We start from the raw sequence: 13,701 nt of genomic DNA on the forward strand, positions 1-13,701 counted from the left end.
ATGAGGGGACTGAGGCTTCAGTGTGTTAGTAGAACAGGTTAGTGAACTCAGGACCAGCTGGATGAGGGGACTGAGGCTTCAGTGTGTTAGTAGAACAGGTTAGAGAACTCAGCCCCAGGACCAGCTGGATGAGAGTCCTGAGGCTTCAGTGTGTTAGTAGAACAGGTTAGTGAACTCAGGACCAGCTGGATGAGGGGACTGAGGCTTCAGTGTGTTAATAGAACAGGTTAGTGAACTCAGCCCCAGGACCAGCTGGATGAGGGTCCTGAGGCTTCAGTGTGTTAGTAGAACAGGTTAGTGAACTCAGCCCCAGGACCAGCTGGATGAGGGGACTGAGGCTTCAGTGTGTTAGTAGAACAGGTTAGTGAACTCAGGACCAGCTGGATGAGGGGACTGAGGCTTCAGTGTGTTAGTAGAACAGGTTTGTGAACTCAGCCCCAGGACCAGCTGGATGAGGGGACTGAGGCTTCAGTGTGTTAGTAGAACAGGTTAGTGAACTCAGCCCCAGGACCAGCTGGATGAGGGGACTGAGGCTTCAGTGTGTTAGTAGAACAGGTTTGTGAACTCAGCCCCAGGACCAGCTGGATGAGGGGACTGAGGCTTCAGTGTGTTAGTAGAACAGGTTAGTGAACTCAGCCCCAGGACCAGCTGGATGAGGGGACTGAGGCTTCAGTGTGTTAGTAGAACAGGTTAGTGAACTCAGGACCAGCTGGATGAGGGGACTGAGGCTTCAGTGTGTTAGTAGAACAGGTTAGTGAACTCAGCCCCAGGACCAGCTGGATGAGGGGACTGAGGCGTCAGTGTGTTAGTAGAATAGGTTAGTGAACTCAGCCTCAGGACCAGCTGGATGAGGGGACTGAGGCTTCAGTGTGTTAGTAGAACAGGTTTGTGAACTCAGCCCCAGGACCAGCTGGATGAGGGGACTGAGGCTTCAGTGTGTTAGTAGAACAGGTTTGTGAACTCAGGACCAGCTGGATGAGGGGACTGAGGCTTCAGTGTGTTAGTAGAACAGGTTAGTGAACTCAGCCCCAGGACCAGCTGGATGAGGGGACTGAGGCTTCAGTGTGTTAGTAGAACAGGTTTGTGAACTCAGGACCAGCTGGATGAGGGGACTGAGGCTTCAGTGTGTTAGTAGAACAGGTTTGTGAACTCAGCCCCAGGACCAGCTGGATGAGGGGACTCTTTTCTTTGCTCAGCCCTTGGCATTGCAGGGCTTGGTAATGATATGAGAGGGGGTCACTGTATTTTAGATGTTTCCAAACTTAATTGCTCTTTTATGAGTTTTTATTAGTAGTGGATATTGGCCTAATTCTGCCCTGCATGCATTGTTTGTAGTTCTCCTCTGGACATGTAGGAGAATCTTACAGATCTCTGCATGCAGGGTTTCAATGGGGTGTTTGTCCCATTTGATGAAATCTTGTTTTGCAAGTGGACCCCACACCTCGCTGCCATAAAGTGCAATTGGTTCAATGACGCAATCAATTTGTTTTAGCCATTTGTAATAGGTATTTCAATTTGAATTAGCTTGTTAATGACGTAGAATGCCCTGCGTGATTTCTCTCTCTGTTCATTCACTGCCTCATTAAGGTGGCCAGTTGAGCTTATCTTAACCCTCAGTAATTGTAGTGTGTACAGTACTCTATATATTTAAACCTCAGTAATTGTAGTGTGTACAGTACTCTATATATTTAAACCTCAGTAATTGTAGTGTGTGCAGTACTCTATATATTTAAACCTCAGTAATTGTAGTGTGTACAGTACTCTATATATTTAAACCTCAGTAATTGTAGTGTGTACAGTACTCTATATATTTAAACCTCAGTAATTGTAGTGTGTACAGTACTCTATATATTTAAACCTCAGTAATTGTAGTGTGTGCAGTACTCTATATATTTAAACCTCAGTAATTGTAGTGTGTACAGTACTCTATATATTTAAACCTCAGTAATTGTAGTGTGTGCAGTACTCTATATATTTAAACCTCAGTAATTGTAGTGTGTACAGTACTCTATATATTTAAACCTCAGTAATTGTAGTGTGTGCAGTACTCTATATATTTAAACCTCAGTAATTGTAGTGCGTGCAGTACTCAATATATTTAAACCTCAGTAATTGTAGTGTGTATTGTACTCTATATATTTAAACCTCAGTAATTGTAGTGTGTACAGTACTCTATATATTTAAACCTCAGTAATTGTAGTGTGTGCAGTACTCTATATATTTAAACCTCAGTAAGTGTAGTGTGTACAGTACTCTATATATTTAAACCTCAGTTATTGTAGTGTGTACAGTACTCTATATATTTAAACCTCAGTAATTGTAGTGTGTACAGTGCTCTATATATTTAAACCTCAGTAATTGTAGTGTGTGCAGTACTCTATATATTTTGTACTAATTGAGAACTTTGGTCTAATTCCCTGAGATCTGGATCTTCTCTGGAAAATCATTATTTTATTATTTTTAGGGTTTACTGCCAGGGCCCAGGTCTGGCACTACTGCTCTAGCAGGTCCAAGCTCTGCTGTAGGCCATGTGCTGTGGGGGTTTACTGCCAGGGCCCAGGTCTGGCACTACTGCTCTAGCAGGTCCAAGCTCTGCTGTAGGCCATGTGCTGTGGGGGTTTACTGCCAGGGCCCAGGTCTGGCACTACTGCTCTAGCAGGTCCAAGCTCTGCTGTAGGCCATGTGCTGTGGGGGTTTACTGCCAGGGCCCAGGTCTGGCACTACTGCTCTAGCAGGTCCAGGCTCTGCTGTAGGCCATGTGCTGTGGGGGTTTACTGCCAGGGCCCAGGTCTGGCACTACTGCTCTAGCAGGTCCAGGCTCTGCTGTAGGCCATGTGCTGTGGGGGTTTACTGCCAGGGCCCAGGTCTGACAGTACTGCTCTAGCAGGTCCAGGCTCTGCTGTAGGCCATGTGCTGTGGGGGTTTACTGCCAGGGCCCAGGTCTGACAGTACTGCTCTAGCAGGTCCAGGCTCTGCTGTAGGCCATGTGCTGTGGGGGTTTACTGCCAGGGCCCAGGTCTGACAGTACTGCTCTAGCAGGTCCAGGCTCTGCTGTAGGCCATGTGCTGTGGGGTTTACTGCCAGGGCCCAGGTCTGACAGTACTGCTCTAGCAGGTCCAGGCTCTGCTGTAGGCCATGTGCTGTGGGGGTTTACTGCCAGGGCCCAGGTCTGGTAGTACTGCTCTAGCAGGTCCAGGCTCTGCTGTAGGCCATGTGCTGTGGGGGTTTACTGCCAGGGCCCAGGTCTGGCACTACTGCTCTAGCAGGTCCAAGCTCTGCTGTAGGCCATGTGCTGTGGGGGTTTACTGCCAGGGCCCAGGTCTGGCACTACTGCTCTAGCAGGTCCAAGCTCTGCTGTAGGCCATGTGCTGTGGGGGTTTACTGCCAGGGCCCAGGTCTGGCACTACTGCTCTAGCAGGTCCAAGCTCTGCTGTAGGCCATGTGCTGTGGGGGTTTACTGCCAGGGCCCAGGTCTGGCACTACTGCTCTAGCAGGTCCAAGCTCTGCAGTAGGCCATGTGCTGTAGGGGTTTACTGCCAGGGCCCAGGTCTGGCACTACTGCTCTAGCAGGTCCAAGCTCTGCTGTAGGCCATGTGCTGTGGGGGTTTACTGCCAGGGCCCAGGTCTGGCACTACTGCTCTAGCAGGTCCAAGCTCTGCTGTAGGCCATGTGCTGTGGGGGTTTACTGCCAGGGCCCAGGTCTGGCACTACTGCTCTAGCAGGTCCAAGCTCTGCTGTAGGCCATGTGCTGTGGGGGTTTACTGCCAGGGCCCAGGTCTGGCACTACTGCTCTAGCAGGTCCAGGCTCTGCTGTAGGCCATGTGCTGTGGGGGTTTACTGCCAGGGCCCAGGTCTGACAGTACTGCTCTAGCAGGTCCAGGCTCTGCTGTAGGCCATGTGCTGTGGGGGTTTACTGCCAGGGCCCAGGTCTGACAGTACTGCTCTAGCAGGTCCAGGCTCTGCTGTAGGCCATGTGCTGTAGGGGTTTACTGCCAGGGCCCAGGTCTGGTAGTACTGCTCTAGCAGGTCCAGGCTCTGCTGTAGGCCATGTGCTGTGGGGGTTTACTGCCAGGGCCCAGGTCTGGCACTACTGCTCTAGCAGGTCCAAGCTCTGCTGTAGGCCATGTGCTGTGGGGGTTTACTGCCAGGGCCCAGGTCTGGCACTACTGCTCTAGCAGGTCCAGGCTCTGCTGTAGGCCATGTGCTGTGGGGGTTTACTGCCAGGGCCCAGGTCTGACAGTACTGCTCTAGCAGGTCCAGGCTCTGCTGTAGGCCATGTGCTGTGGGGGTTTACTGCCAGGGCCCAGGTCTGACAGTACTGCTCTAGCAGGTCCAGGCTCTGCTGTAGGCCATGTGCTGTGGGGGTTTACTGCCAGGGCCCAGGTCTGACAGTACTGCTCTAGCAGGTCCAGGCTCTGCTGTAGGCCATGTGCTGTGGGGGTTTACTGCCAGGGCCCAGGTCTGACAGTACTGCTCTAGCAGGTCCAGGCTCTGCTGTAGGCCATGTGCTGTGGGGGTTTACTGCCAGGGCCCAGGTCTGACAGTACTGCTCTAGCAGGTCCAGGCTCTGCTGTAGGCCATGTGCTGTGGGGGTTTACTGCCAGGGCCCAGGTCTGGTAGTACTGCTCTAGCAGGTCCAGGCTCTGCTGTAGGCCATGTGCTGTGGGGGTTTACTGCCAGGGCCCAGGTCTGGCACTACTGCTCTAGCAGGTCCAAGCTCTGCTGTAGGCCATGTGCTGTGGGGGTTTACTGCCAGGGCCCAGGTCTGGCACTACTGCTCTAGCAGGTCCAAGCTCTGCTGTAGGCCATGTGCTGTGGGGGTTTACTGCCAGGGCCCAGGTCTGGCACTACTGCTCTAGCAGGTCCAAGCTCTGCTGTAGGCCATGTGCTGTGGGGGTTTACTGCCAGGGCCCAGGTCTGGCACTACTGCTCTAGCAGGTCCAAGCTCTGCTGTAGGCCATGTGCTGTGGGGGTTTACTGCCAGGGCCCAGGTCTGGCACTACTGCTCTAGCAGGTCCAAGCTCTGCTGTAGGCCATGTGCTGTGGGTGTTTACTGCCAGGGCCCAGGTCTGGCACTACTGCTCTAGCAGGTCAAAGCTCTGCTGTAGGCCATGTGCTGTGGGTGTTTACTGCCAGGGCCCAGGTCTGACAGTACTGCTCTAGCAGGTCCAGGCTCTGCTGTAGGCCATGTGCTGTGGGTGACAGCAGGCATAGGTCATCTGTGAATTGTAGGCATTTAACCTCTGAATTGTGGAGACTAACGCCACGAGCTGAGGATCTCAATTCAATTCAAGTCAAGGGCTTTATTGGCATGGGAAACATGTGTTAACATTACCAAAGCAAGTAAGGTAAACAATAAAAATTAACAGTAGACATCACACATACAGAAGTTTCAAAACAATAAAGACATTACAAATGTCATATTATATATATACAGTGTTTTACAATGTACAAATGGTTAAAGGACACAAGATAAAATAAATAAGCATAGATATGGGTTGTATTTACAATGGTGTGTGTTCTTTCCCTCTATCTTTCTTGTTCTATTTTTGCATATTGGGAGTGTTTGGTGCATGCTGGGAGTGTTTGGTGCATGCCGGGAGTGTTTGGTGCATGCTGGGAGTGTTTGGTGCATGCTGGGAATTGATTGAGTGAGTTAGATCACCTCTGTGTTTTCTTTCTTGGTGGTTCCCTTTATATTGTTTGGTAGAATTAGTTGTATTTCTTGTTGGAATTGCCCTGGATTTGGTTGGGATGGAGACGCCGTCCCTGTCACGCCGTCCCTGTCACGCCGACCCTGTCACGCCGACCCTGTCACGCCGTCCCTGGCACGCCGTCCCTGTCACGCCGTCCCTGTCACGCCGTCCCTGTCACGCCGTCCCTGTCACGCCGTCCCTGTCACGCCGTCCCTGGCACGCCGTCCCTGTCACGCCGAGCTGGGGGAGATCAAGGGGAGATGGGGGAGATCAAGGAGCTGGGGGAGATCAAGGAGCTGGGGTAGTTCAAGGAGCTGGGGGAGATCAAGGAGCTGGAGGAGTTCAAGTAGCTGGGGGAGTTCAAGGAGCTGGGGGAGATCAAGGAGCTGGGGAAGTTCAAGGAGCTGGGGGAGATCAAGGAGCTGGGGGAGATCAATGAGCTGGGGAAGTTCAAGGAGCAGGGGGAGATCAAGGAGCTGGGGAGATCAAGGAGCTTGTGGAGATCAAGGAGCTGGGGAGTTCAAGGAGCTAGGGGAGTTCAAGGAGATGGGGAGTTCAAGGAGATTGGGGAGTTCAAGGATATGGGGGAGATCAAGGAGCTGGGGAAGTTCAAGGAGCTGGGGAGTTCAAGGAGCTGAGGAGATCAAGGAGCTTGGGGAGATCAAGGAGGTGGGGGAGTTCAATTAGATGGGGAGTTCAATTAGATGGGGGAGTTCAAGGAAATGGGGGAGTTCAAGGAGATGGGGGAGTTCAAGGAGCTTGGGGAGATCAAGGAGCTGGGGGAGTTCAAGGAGCTTGGGGCGTTCAAGGAACTGGGGGAGTTCAAGGAGATTGGGGAGATCAAGGAGCTGGGGAAGTTCAAGGAGATGGGGGAGTTCAAGGAGCTGAGAAGATCAAGGAGCTTGGGGAGATCAAGGAGCTGGGGGAGATTGAGGCTCTTGGGGAGATCAAGGAGATGGGGGAGTTCAAGGAGAAGGGGGAGTTCAAGGAGCTTGGGAAGTTCAAGGAGCTGGGGAAGTTCAAGGAGCTGGGGGAGTTCAAGGAGCTGAGAAGATCAAGGAGCTTGGGGAGATCAAGGAGCTGGGGGAGTTCAAGGAGACGGGGCAGTTCAAGGAGCTGGGGGAGTTCAATGAGCTAGGGGAGTTCAGGGAGCTGGGGGAGTTCAAGGAGCTGGGGGAGTTCAAGGAGCTGGGGTAGATCAAGGAGCTGGGGGAGTTCAAGGAACTGGGGGAGATTGAGGCTCTTGGGGAGATCAAGGAGATGGGGGAGTTCAAGGAGATGTGGGAGTTCAAGGAGCTTGGGAAGTTCAAGGAGATGGGGGAGTTCAAGGAGCTTGGGGAGTTCAAGGAGCTGTGGGAGATCAAGGAGCTGGGGGAGGTCAAGGAGCTGTGAGAGTTCAAGGAGCTGGGGGAGAAGATAATATGTGTAAATGTCCCATGCTTCTACTCTGGAAGAGGTCAAATCCACGAGGTGGGCGGGGGTGTTTGGTCCAGGGGCCTCCCCAAGAGGCTGTTGACAATCTTTATATAAACTGCCTATTGAAAAGAGCACAGCTCACCTCCAATGGAGGATAATACATGCAGCCAGAGCTACCAATATGCATCTGGTACACCTGGATCCTACTGTTGGGGAGGGGTGTCCATTCTGCATCTGCTACACCTGGACCCTCCTGTTGGGGAGGGGTGTCCATTCTGCATCTGGTACACCTGGACCCTCCTGTTGGGGAGGGGTGTCCATTCTGCATCTGGTACACCTGGACCCTCCTGTTGGGGAGGGGTGTCCATTCTGCATCTGGTACACCTGGACCCTCCTGTTGGGGAGGGGTGTCCATTCTGCATCTGGTACACCTGGACCCTCCTGTTGGGGAGGGGTGTCCATTCTGCATCTGGTACACCTGGACCCTCCTGTTGGGGAGGGTGTCCATTCTGCATCTGGTACACCTGGATCCTCCTGTTGGGGAGGGGTGTCCATTCTGCATCTGGTACACCTGGACCCTCCTGTTGGGGAGGGGTGTCCATTCTGCATCTGGTACACCTGGACCCTCCTGTTGGAGAGGGGTGTCCATTCTGCATCTGGTACACCTGGACCCTCCTGTTGGGGAGGGGTGTCCATTCTGCATCTGGTACACCTGGATCCTCCTGTTGGGGAGGGGTGTCCATTCTGCATCTGGTACACCTGGACCCTCCTGTTGGGGAGGGGTGTCCATTCTGCATCTGGTACACCTGGACCCTCCTGTTGGGGAGGGGTGTCCATTCTGTGCTGAGTCTGAAACTCTGGCAGTACAGGTTTAGTCGAAGGGGTGTAGTTCTCTTAACTTTGTGTCAGGGGGCAGCTAAACGAGTAATATGGAAGACACAACAGAATGGTGTTCAGGGACAGGGGTCTGTGGACGTGGTGGGTATGCTGGAGGGGATGTTGACAGTCAGACTGAGGGATGACTTTGCCTTTGAGTGTTTATTGTGTTTATTGTGTTTGTGGGTTCAGATCCAATAAAGTTGTTTTTAAATAAAGTTGTTTCTCTCTCTCTCTCTCTCTCTCTCTCTCTCTCTACTCACTCTCTCTCTCTGGTTGAATAAGGCACATATCTCTCCCTCTCTCTCTCTCTCTCTCTACTCTCTCTCTCTCTCTCTCTCTACTCTCTCTGGTTGAATAAGGCACTCTCTCTACTCTCTCTCTCTCTGGTTGAATAAGGCACATCTCTCTCTTTCTACTCTCTCTCTCTGGTGGTTGAATAAGGCACATATCTCTCTCTCTCTACTCTATCTCTCTGGTTGAATAAGGCACATATCTCTCTCTCTCTCTGGTTGAATTAGGCACATATCTCTCTCTCTCTCTGGTTGAATTAGGCACATATCTCTCTCTCTCTCTCTCTCTGGTTGAATAAGGCACATATCTCTCTCTCTCTCTCTCTCTCTGGTTGAATAAGGCACATATCTCTCTCTCTCTCTCTCACTGGTTGAATAAGGCACATATCTCTGTCTCTTTCTGTTTCAGAGTGTGGAGGTGAACGGGCAGAGTTATAAGATGGAGGGGCTGAAGAAGTTCACAGAGTACTCGTTGCGTGTCTTGGCACTGAACCGTTATGGCCCTGGGGTCACCACAGAAGACATGAGCATCACCACGCTGTCTGATGGTAAGTCAGAACTACACTCACTCTTATTGGTTCACTGTGTAAAGCCCCTTCTCCTATTGGTTCACTGTGTGTAACACCTTCTCTTATTGGTTCACTGTGTGAAACACTCACTCTTATTGGTTCACTGTGTAAAGCACCTTCTCCTATTGGTTCACTGTGTGTAACACCTTCTCTTATTGGTTCACTGTGTGAAACACTCACTCTTATTGGTTCACTGTGTAAAGCACCTTCTCCTATTGGTTCACTGTGTGTAACACCTTCTCTTATTGGTTCACTGTGTGAAACACTCACTCTTATTGGTTCACTGTGTAAAGCACATGCTCCTATTGGTTCACTGTGTGTAACACCTTCTCTTATTGGTTCACTGTGTGAAACACTCACTCTTATTGGTTCACTGTGTAAAGCACCTTCTCTTATTGGTTCATTGATTGAACTACACTGACTCTTATTGGTTCATTGATTGAACTACACTGACTCTTATTGGTTCATTTGATAGAACTATAATCAGGTATGGGCAAAAATTGCAAAATAAAATTATAATATAGACATATAAAGTACCGTAAATATCAATGTATCAAAAATAAACTACAAAGTACTCATGTTTTTGTAATGTATTTCACTAAAATATATTTTCAAGTAGTGGGCCTGAACAACAACATGATCAGTAAGTTCTGCCCTGGGGCAACAGGGTAGCCTAGTGGTTAGAGCGTTGGACTAGTAACCGGAAGGTTGCAAGTTCAAACCCCCGAGCTGACAAGGTACAAATCTGTCGTTCTGCCCCTGAACAGGCAGTTAACCCACTGTTCCTAGGCCGTCATTGACAATAAGAACGTGTTCTTAACTGACTTGCCTAGTTAAATAAAGGTTAAATAAAGGTAAAATAAACAAGCTGTTTTACTGTTATGACTGTGAGATGCTGTTGTTTATCTGCCCGAGTTGAGCAAGTCACTCAGGATAAGCGTGTCTTGCGAAATGACCAAAATGTTGCTGTTCATTAGGACACTCAATGAAAAAAAAAACATAAAAAAAAAAAAAATGTTTTAAACCATTCTACGATAGCCAAACGTTTCCTATTGACTCCAGGTAGACCCTCACTGTTTCAGTCTGGGTTGTTTCTTCTCATTTCGGTGCCAAATGAACAGACCCCTTGCTGGGAATTGGTTTAATATTTACTGAAAGTCTTTCATGCTTTTCACTTCTGATTGCAGTGAGATAAACAGCGACATAATGAATTAAACTTAATCAAGAATTCATTAAATAGTTTATCCTCTATTACTAAATGTCTCATTGCATTTGACACACATGAGTTACTTGCATGTCACCAGTCAATGTGTTTGAGTACCAAATGGCACCCTATTCCCCTATATAGTACACTACTTTTGACCAGACCTTAAGGTGGGGGAATAGAGAATAAGGGGGCCATTTTTTTGGGGGGGGGGCACATTCAGTGTATGAATTTTGCACACTTTTATTTTCTCGTTAATCAATTCCTGGCGGTGTCAGTCAACTCTGCCAAACCACATGGCTCCACGTTGGAGTAGTCTGATTACCTGCTCCAGCGCTCTTTAGGAATCAACGGGATATGTGCCAAATGCTACGCCCTATTCCCCTACATAGTGCACTACATTTGACCAGGGCTCCATAGTGGCTTTGTTCAAAAGTAGTGCACTATGTAGGGGAATAGGATGGCCACTCGGGACACTTTCACAGACAGTCTCATCAAACACGCAGATGAAATGAGTCCCGGAGACATTCCCCTGGGACGGCGTCAAATAATCTTGTTCCATTGGCTGCTTCCCTGTGAGCATTTCCTACAGTAAACTACATTAACTGTATAAAGGGGATGTATTGCCCAACCTTCATCCTCCTAAACACAGACTACCAAACCAATAGAGGGGTTGTACTCCAGACTACCTACCTGTAGAGGGGTTGTACTCCAGACTACCTACCTGTAGAGGGGTTGTACTCCAGACTACCTACCTGTAGAGGGGTTGTACTCCAGACTACCTACCTGTAGAGGGGTTGTACTCCAGACTACCTACCTGTAGAGGGGTTGTACTCCAGACTACCTACCTGTAGAGGGGTTGTACTCCAGACTACCTACCTGTAGAGGGGTTGTACGCCAGACTACCTATCTGTAGAGGGGTTGTACTCCAGACTACCTACCTGTAGAGGGGTTGTACTCCAGACTACCTACCTGTAGAGGGGTTGTACTCCAGACTACCTACCTGTAGAGGGGTTGTACTCCAGACTACCTACCTGTAGAGGGGTTGTACGCCAGACTACCTATCTGTAGAGGGGTTGTACTCCAGACTACCTACCTGTAGAGGGGTTGTACTCCAGACTACCTACCTGTAGAGGGGTTGTACTCAGACTACCTACCTGTAGAGGGGTTGTACTCCAGACTACCTACCTGTAGAGGGGTTGTACTCCAGACTACCTACCTGTAGAGGGGTTGTACTCCAGACTACCTACCTGTAGAGGGGTTGTACTCCAGACTACCTACCTGTAGAGGGGTTGTACTCCAGACTACCTACCTGTAGAGGGGTTGTACTCAGACTACCTACCTGTAGAGGGGTTGTACGCCAGACTACCTACCTGTAGAGGGGTTGTATTCCAGACTACCTACCTGTAGAGGGGTTGTACTCCAGACTACCTACCTGTAGAGGGGTTGTACTCCAGACTACCTACCTGTAGAGGGGTTGTACTCCAGACTACCTACCTGTAGAGGGGTTGTACTCCAGACTACCTACCTGTAGAGGGGCTGTACTCCAGACTACCTACCTGTAGAGGGGTTGTACTCCAGACTACCTATCTGTAGAGGGGTTGTACTCCAGACTACCTACCTGTAGAGGGGTTGTACTCCAGACTACCTACCTGTAGAGGGGTTGTACTCAGACTACCTACCTGTAGAGGGGTTGTACTCCAGACTACCTACCTGTAGAGGGGTTGTACTCCAGACTACCTACCTGTAGAGGGGTTGTACTCAGACTACCTACCTGTAGAGGGGTTGTACTCCAGACTACCTACCTGTAGAGGGGTTGTACTCCAGACTACCTACCTGTAGAGGGGTTGTACTCCAGACTACCTACCTGTAGAGGGGTTGTACTCCAGACTACCTACCTGTAGAGGGGTTGTACTCCAGACTACCTACCTGTAGAGGGGTTGTACTCCAGACTACCTACCTGTAGAGGGGTTGTACTCCAGACTACCTACCTGTAGAGGGGTTGTACTCCAGACTACCTATCTGTAGAGGGGTTGTACTCCAGACTACCTACCTGTAGAGGGGTTGTACTCCAGACTACCTACCTGTAGAGGGGTTGTATTCCAGACTACCTACCTGTAGAGGGGTTGTACTCCAGACTACCTACCTGTAGAGGGGTTGTACTCCAGACTACCTACCTGTAGAGGGGTTGTACTCCAGACTACCTACCTGTAGAGGGGTTGTACTCCAGACTACCTACCTGTAGAGGGGTTGTACTCCAGACTACCTACCTGTAGAGGGGTTGTACTCCAAACTACCTACCTGTAGAGGGGTTGTACTCCAGACTACCTACCAATAGAGGGGTTGTACTCCAGACTACCTATCTGTAGAGGGGATGTACTCCAGACTACCTATCTGTAGAGGGGTTGTACTCCAGACTACCTACCTGTAGAGGGGTTGTACTCCAGACTACCTACCTGTAGAGGGGTTGTACTCCAGACTACCTACCTGTAGAGGGGTTGTACTCCAGACTACCTACCTGTAGAGGGGTTGTACTCCAGACTACCTACCTGAGATATTACACTCAGAGGACCAGCGTCTGTATCTACCAAGCGTCTGAAAGTAAGAGTATCGATCCTGGATCAGGTTATCTCTCTCTCTCTCTCTCTCTCTCTCTCTCTCTCTCTCCCTGTCTCTCTCTCTCTCTCTCTCTCTCTCTCTCTCTCTCTCTCTCTCCTCTCTCTCTCCCTCTCTCTCTCTCCCTCTCTCTCTCTCCCTCTCTCTCTCTCCCTCTGTCTCTCTCTCTCTCTCTCTCTCTGTCTCTGTCTCTCTCCCCCTCTCTCCCTCTCTCCCTCTCTCTCTCTCTCTCTCTCTCTCTGTCTCTGTCTCTCTCTCTCCCTCTCTCCCTCTCTCCCTCTCTCTGTCTCTCTGTCGCTCTCTCTCTCTCTCTCTCTCTGTCTCTGTCCCTGTCTCTGTCTCTCTCTCTCTCTCTCTGTCTCTGTCTCTGTCTCTGTCTCTGTCTCTGTCTCTCCCTCTCTCCCTCTCTCCCTCTGTCTCTCTCTCTCTCCCTCTCTCTCTCTCCCTCTCTCTCTCTCTCTCTCTCTCTCCCTCTCTCCCTCTCTCTCTCTCTCTCTCTCTCTCTCTCTCTCTCTCTGTCTCTGTCTCTCTCTCTCTCTCTCTCTCTCAATTCAATTCAATTCAATTCAAGGGGCTTTATTGGCATGGGAAACATATAGAAATCACACATACAGAAGTTTCAAAACAATAAAGACATTACAAATGTCATATTATATATATATACAGTGTTTTTACAATGTGCAAATGGTAAAGGACACAAGATAAAATAAATAAGCATAGATATGTGTTGTATTTACAATGGTGCGTGTTCTTCACTGGTTGCCCTTTTCTCGTGGCAACAGGTCACAAATCTTGCTGCTCTGATGGCACACTGTGGAATTTCACCCAGTAGATATGGGATTTTTTCAAAATTGGATTTGTTTTCGAATTCTTTGTGGATCTGTGTAATCTGAGGGAAATATGTCTCTCTAATATGGTCATACATTGGGCAGGAGGTTAGGAAGTGCAGCTCAGTTTCCACCTCATTTTGTTTCCACCTCATTTCTCTCTCTCTCTCTCTCTCGCTCTCTCTCTCTCTCTCTGCATGCTGG

At 49.7% G+C, this 13,701-nt stretch overlaps 1 protein-coding gene across 1 annotated transcript in view; it reads left to right on the top strand.

Moving 5' to 3' along the window:
* The window catches only part of LOC135528809 (netrin receptor DCC-like), a gene marked incomplete at its 5' end in the record, with an annotated part of 225,105 nt that overhangs the window by 13,964 nt on the left and 197,440 nt on the right, over nucleotides 1–13,701 (top strand). The window contains one exon of the mRNA XM_064957865.1: nucleotides 8,691–8,829. Within this exon, the coding sequence (XP_064813937.1) occupies nucleotides 8,691–8,829 (139 nt within the window). The remainder of the gene's footprint in view (nucleotides 1–8,690; nucleotides 8,830–13,701) is intronic.

The sequence above is a fragment of the Oncorhynchus masou genome, unplaced genomic scaffold (assembly GCF_036934945.1).
Source record: "Oncorhynchus masou masou isolate Uvic2021 unplaced genomic scaffold, UVic_Omas_1.1 unplaced_scaffold_1039, whole genome shotgun sequence".
NCBI classification, from domain to species: Eukaryota; Metazoa; Chordata; class Actinopteri; order Salmoniformes; family Salmonidae; genus Oncorhynchus; species Oncorhynchus masou.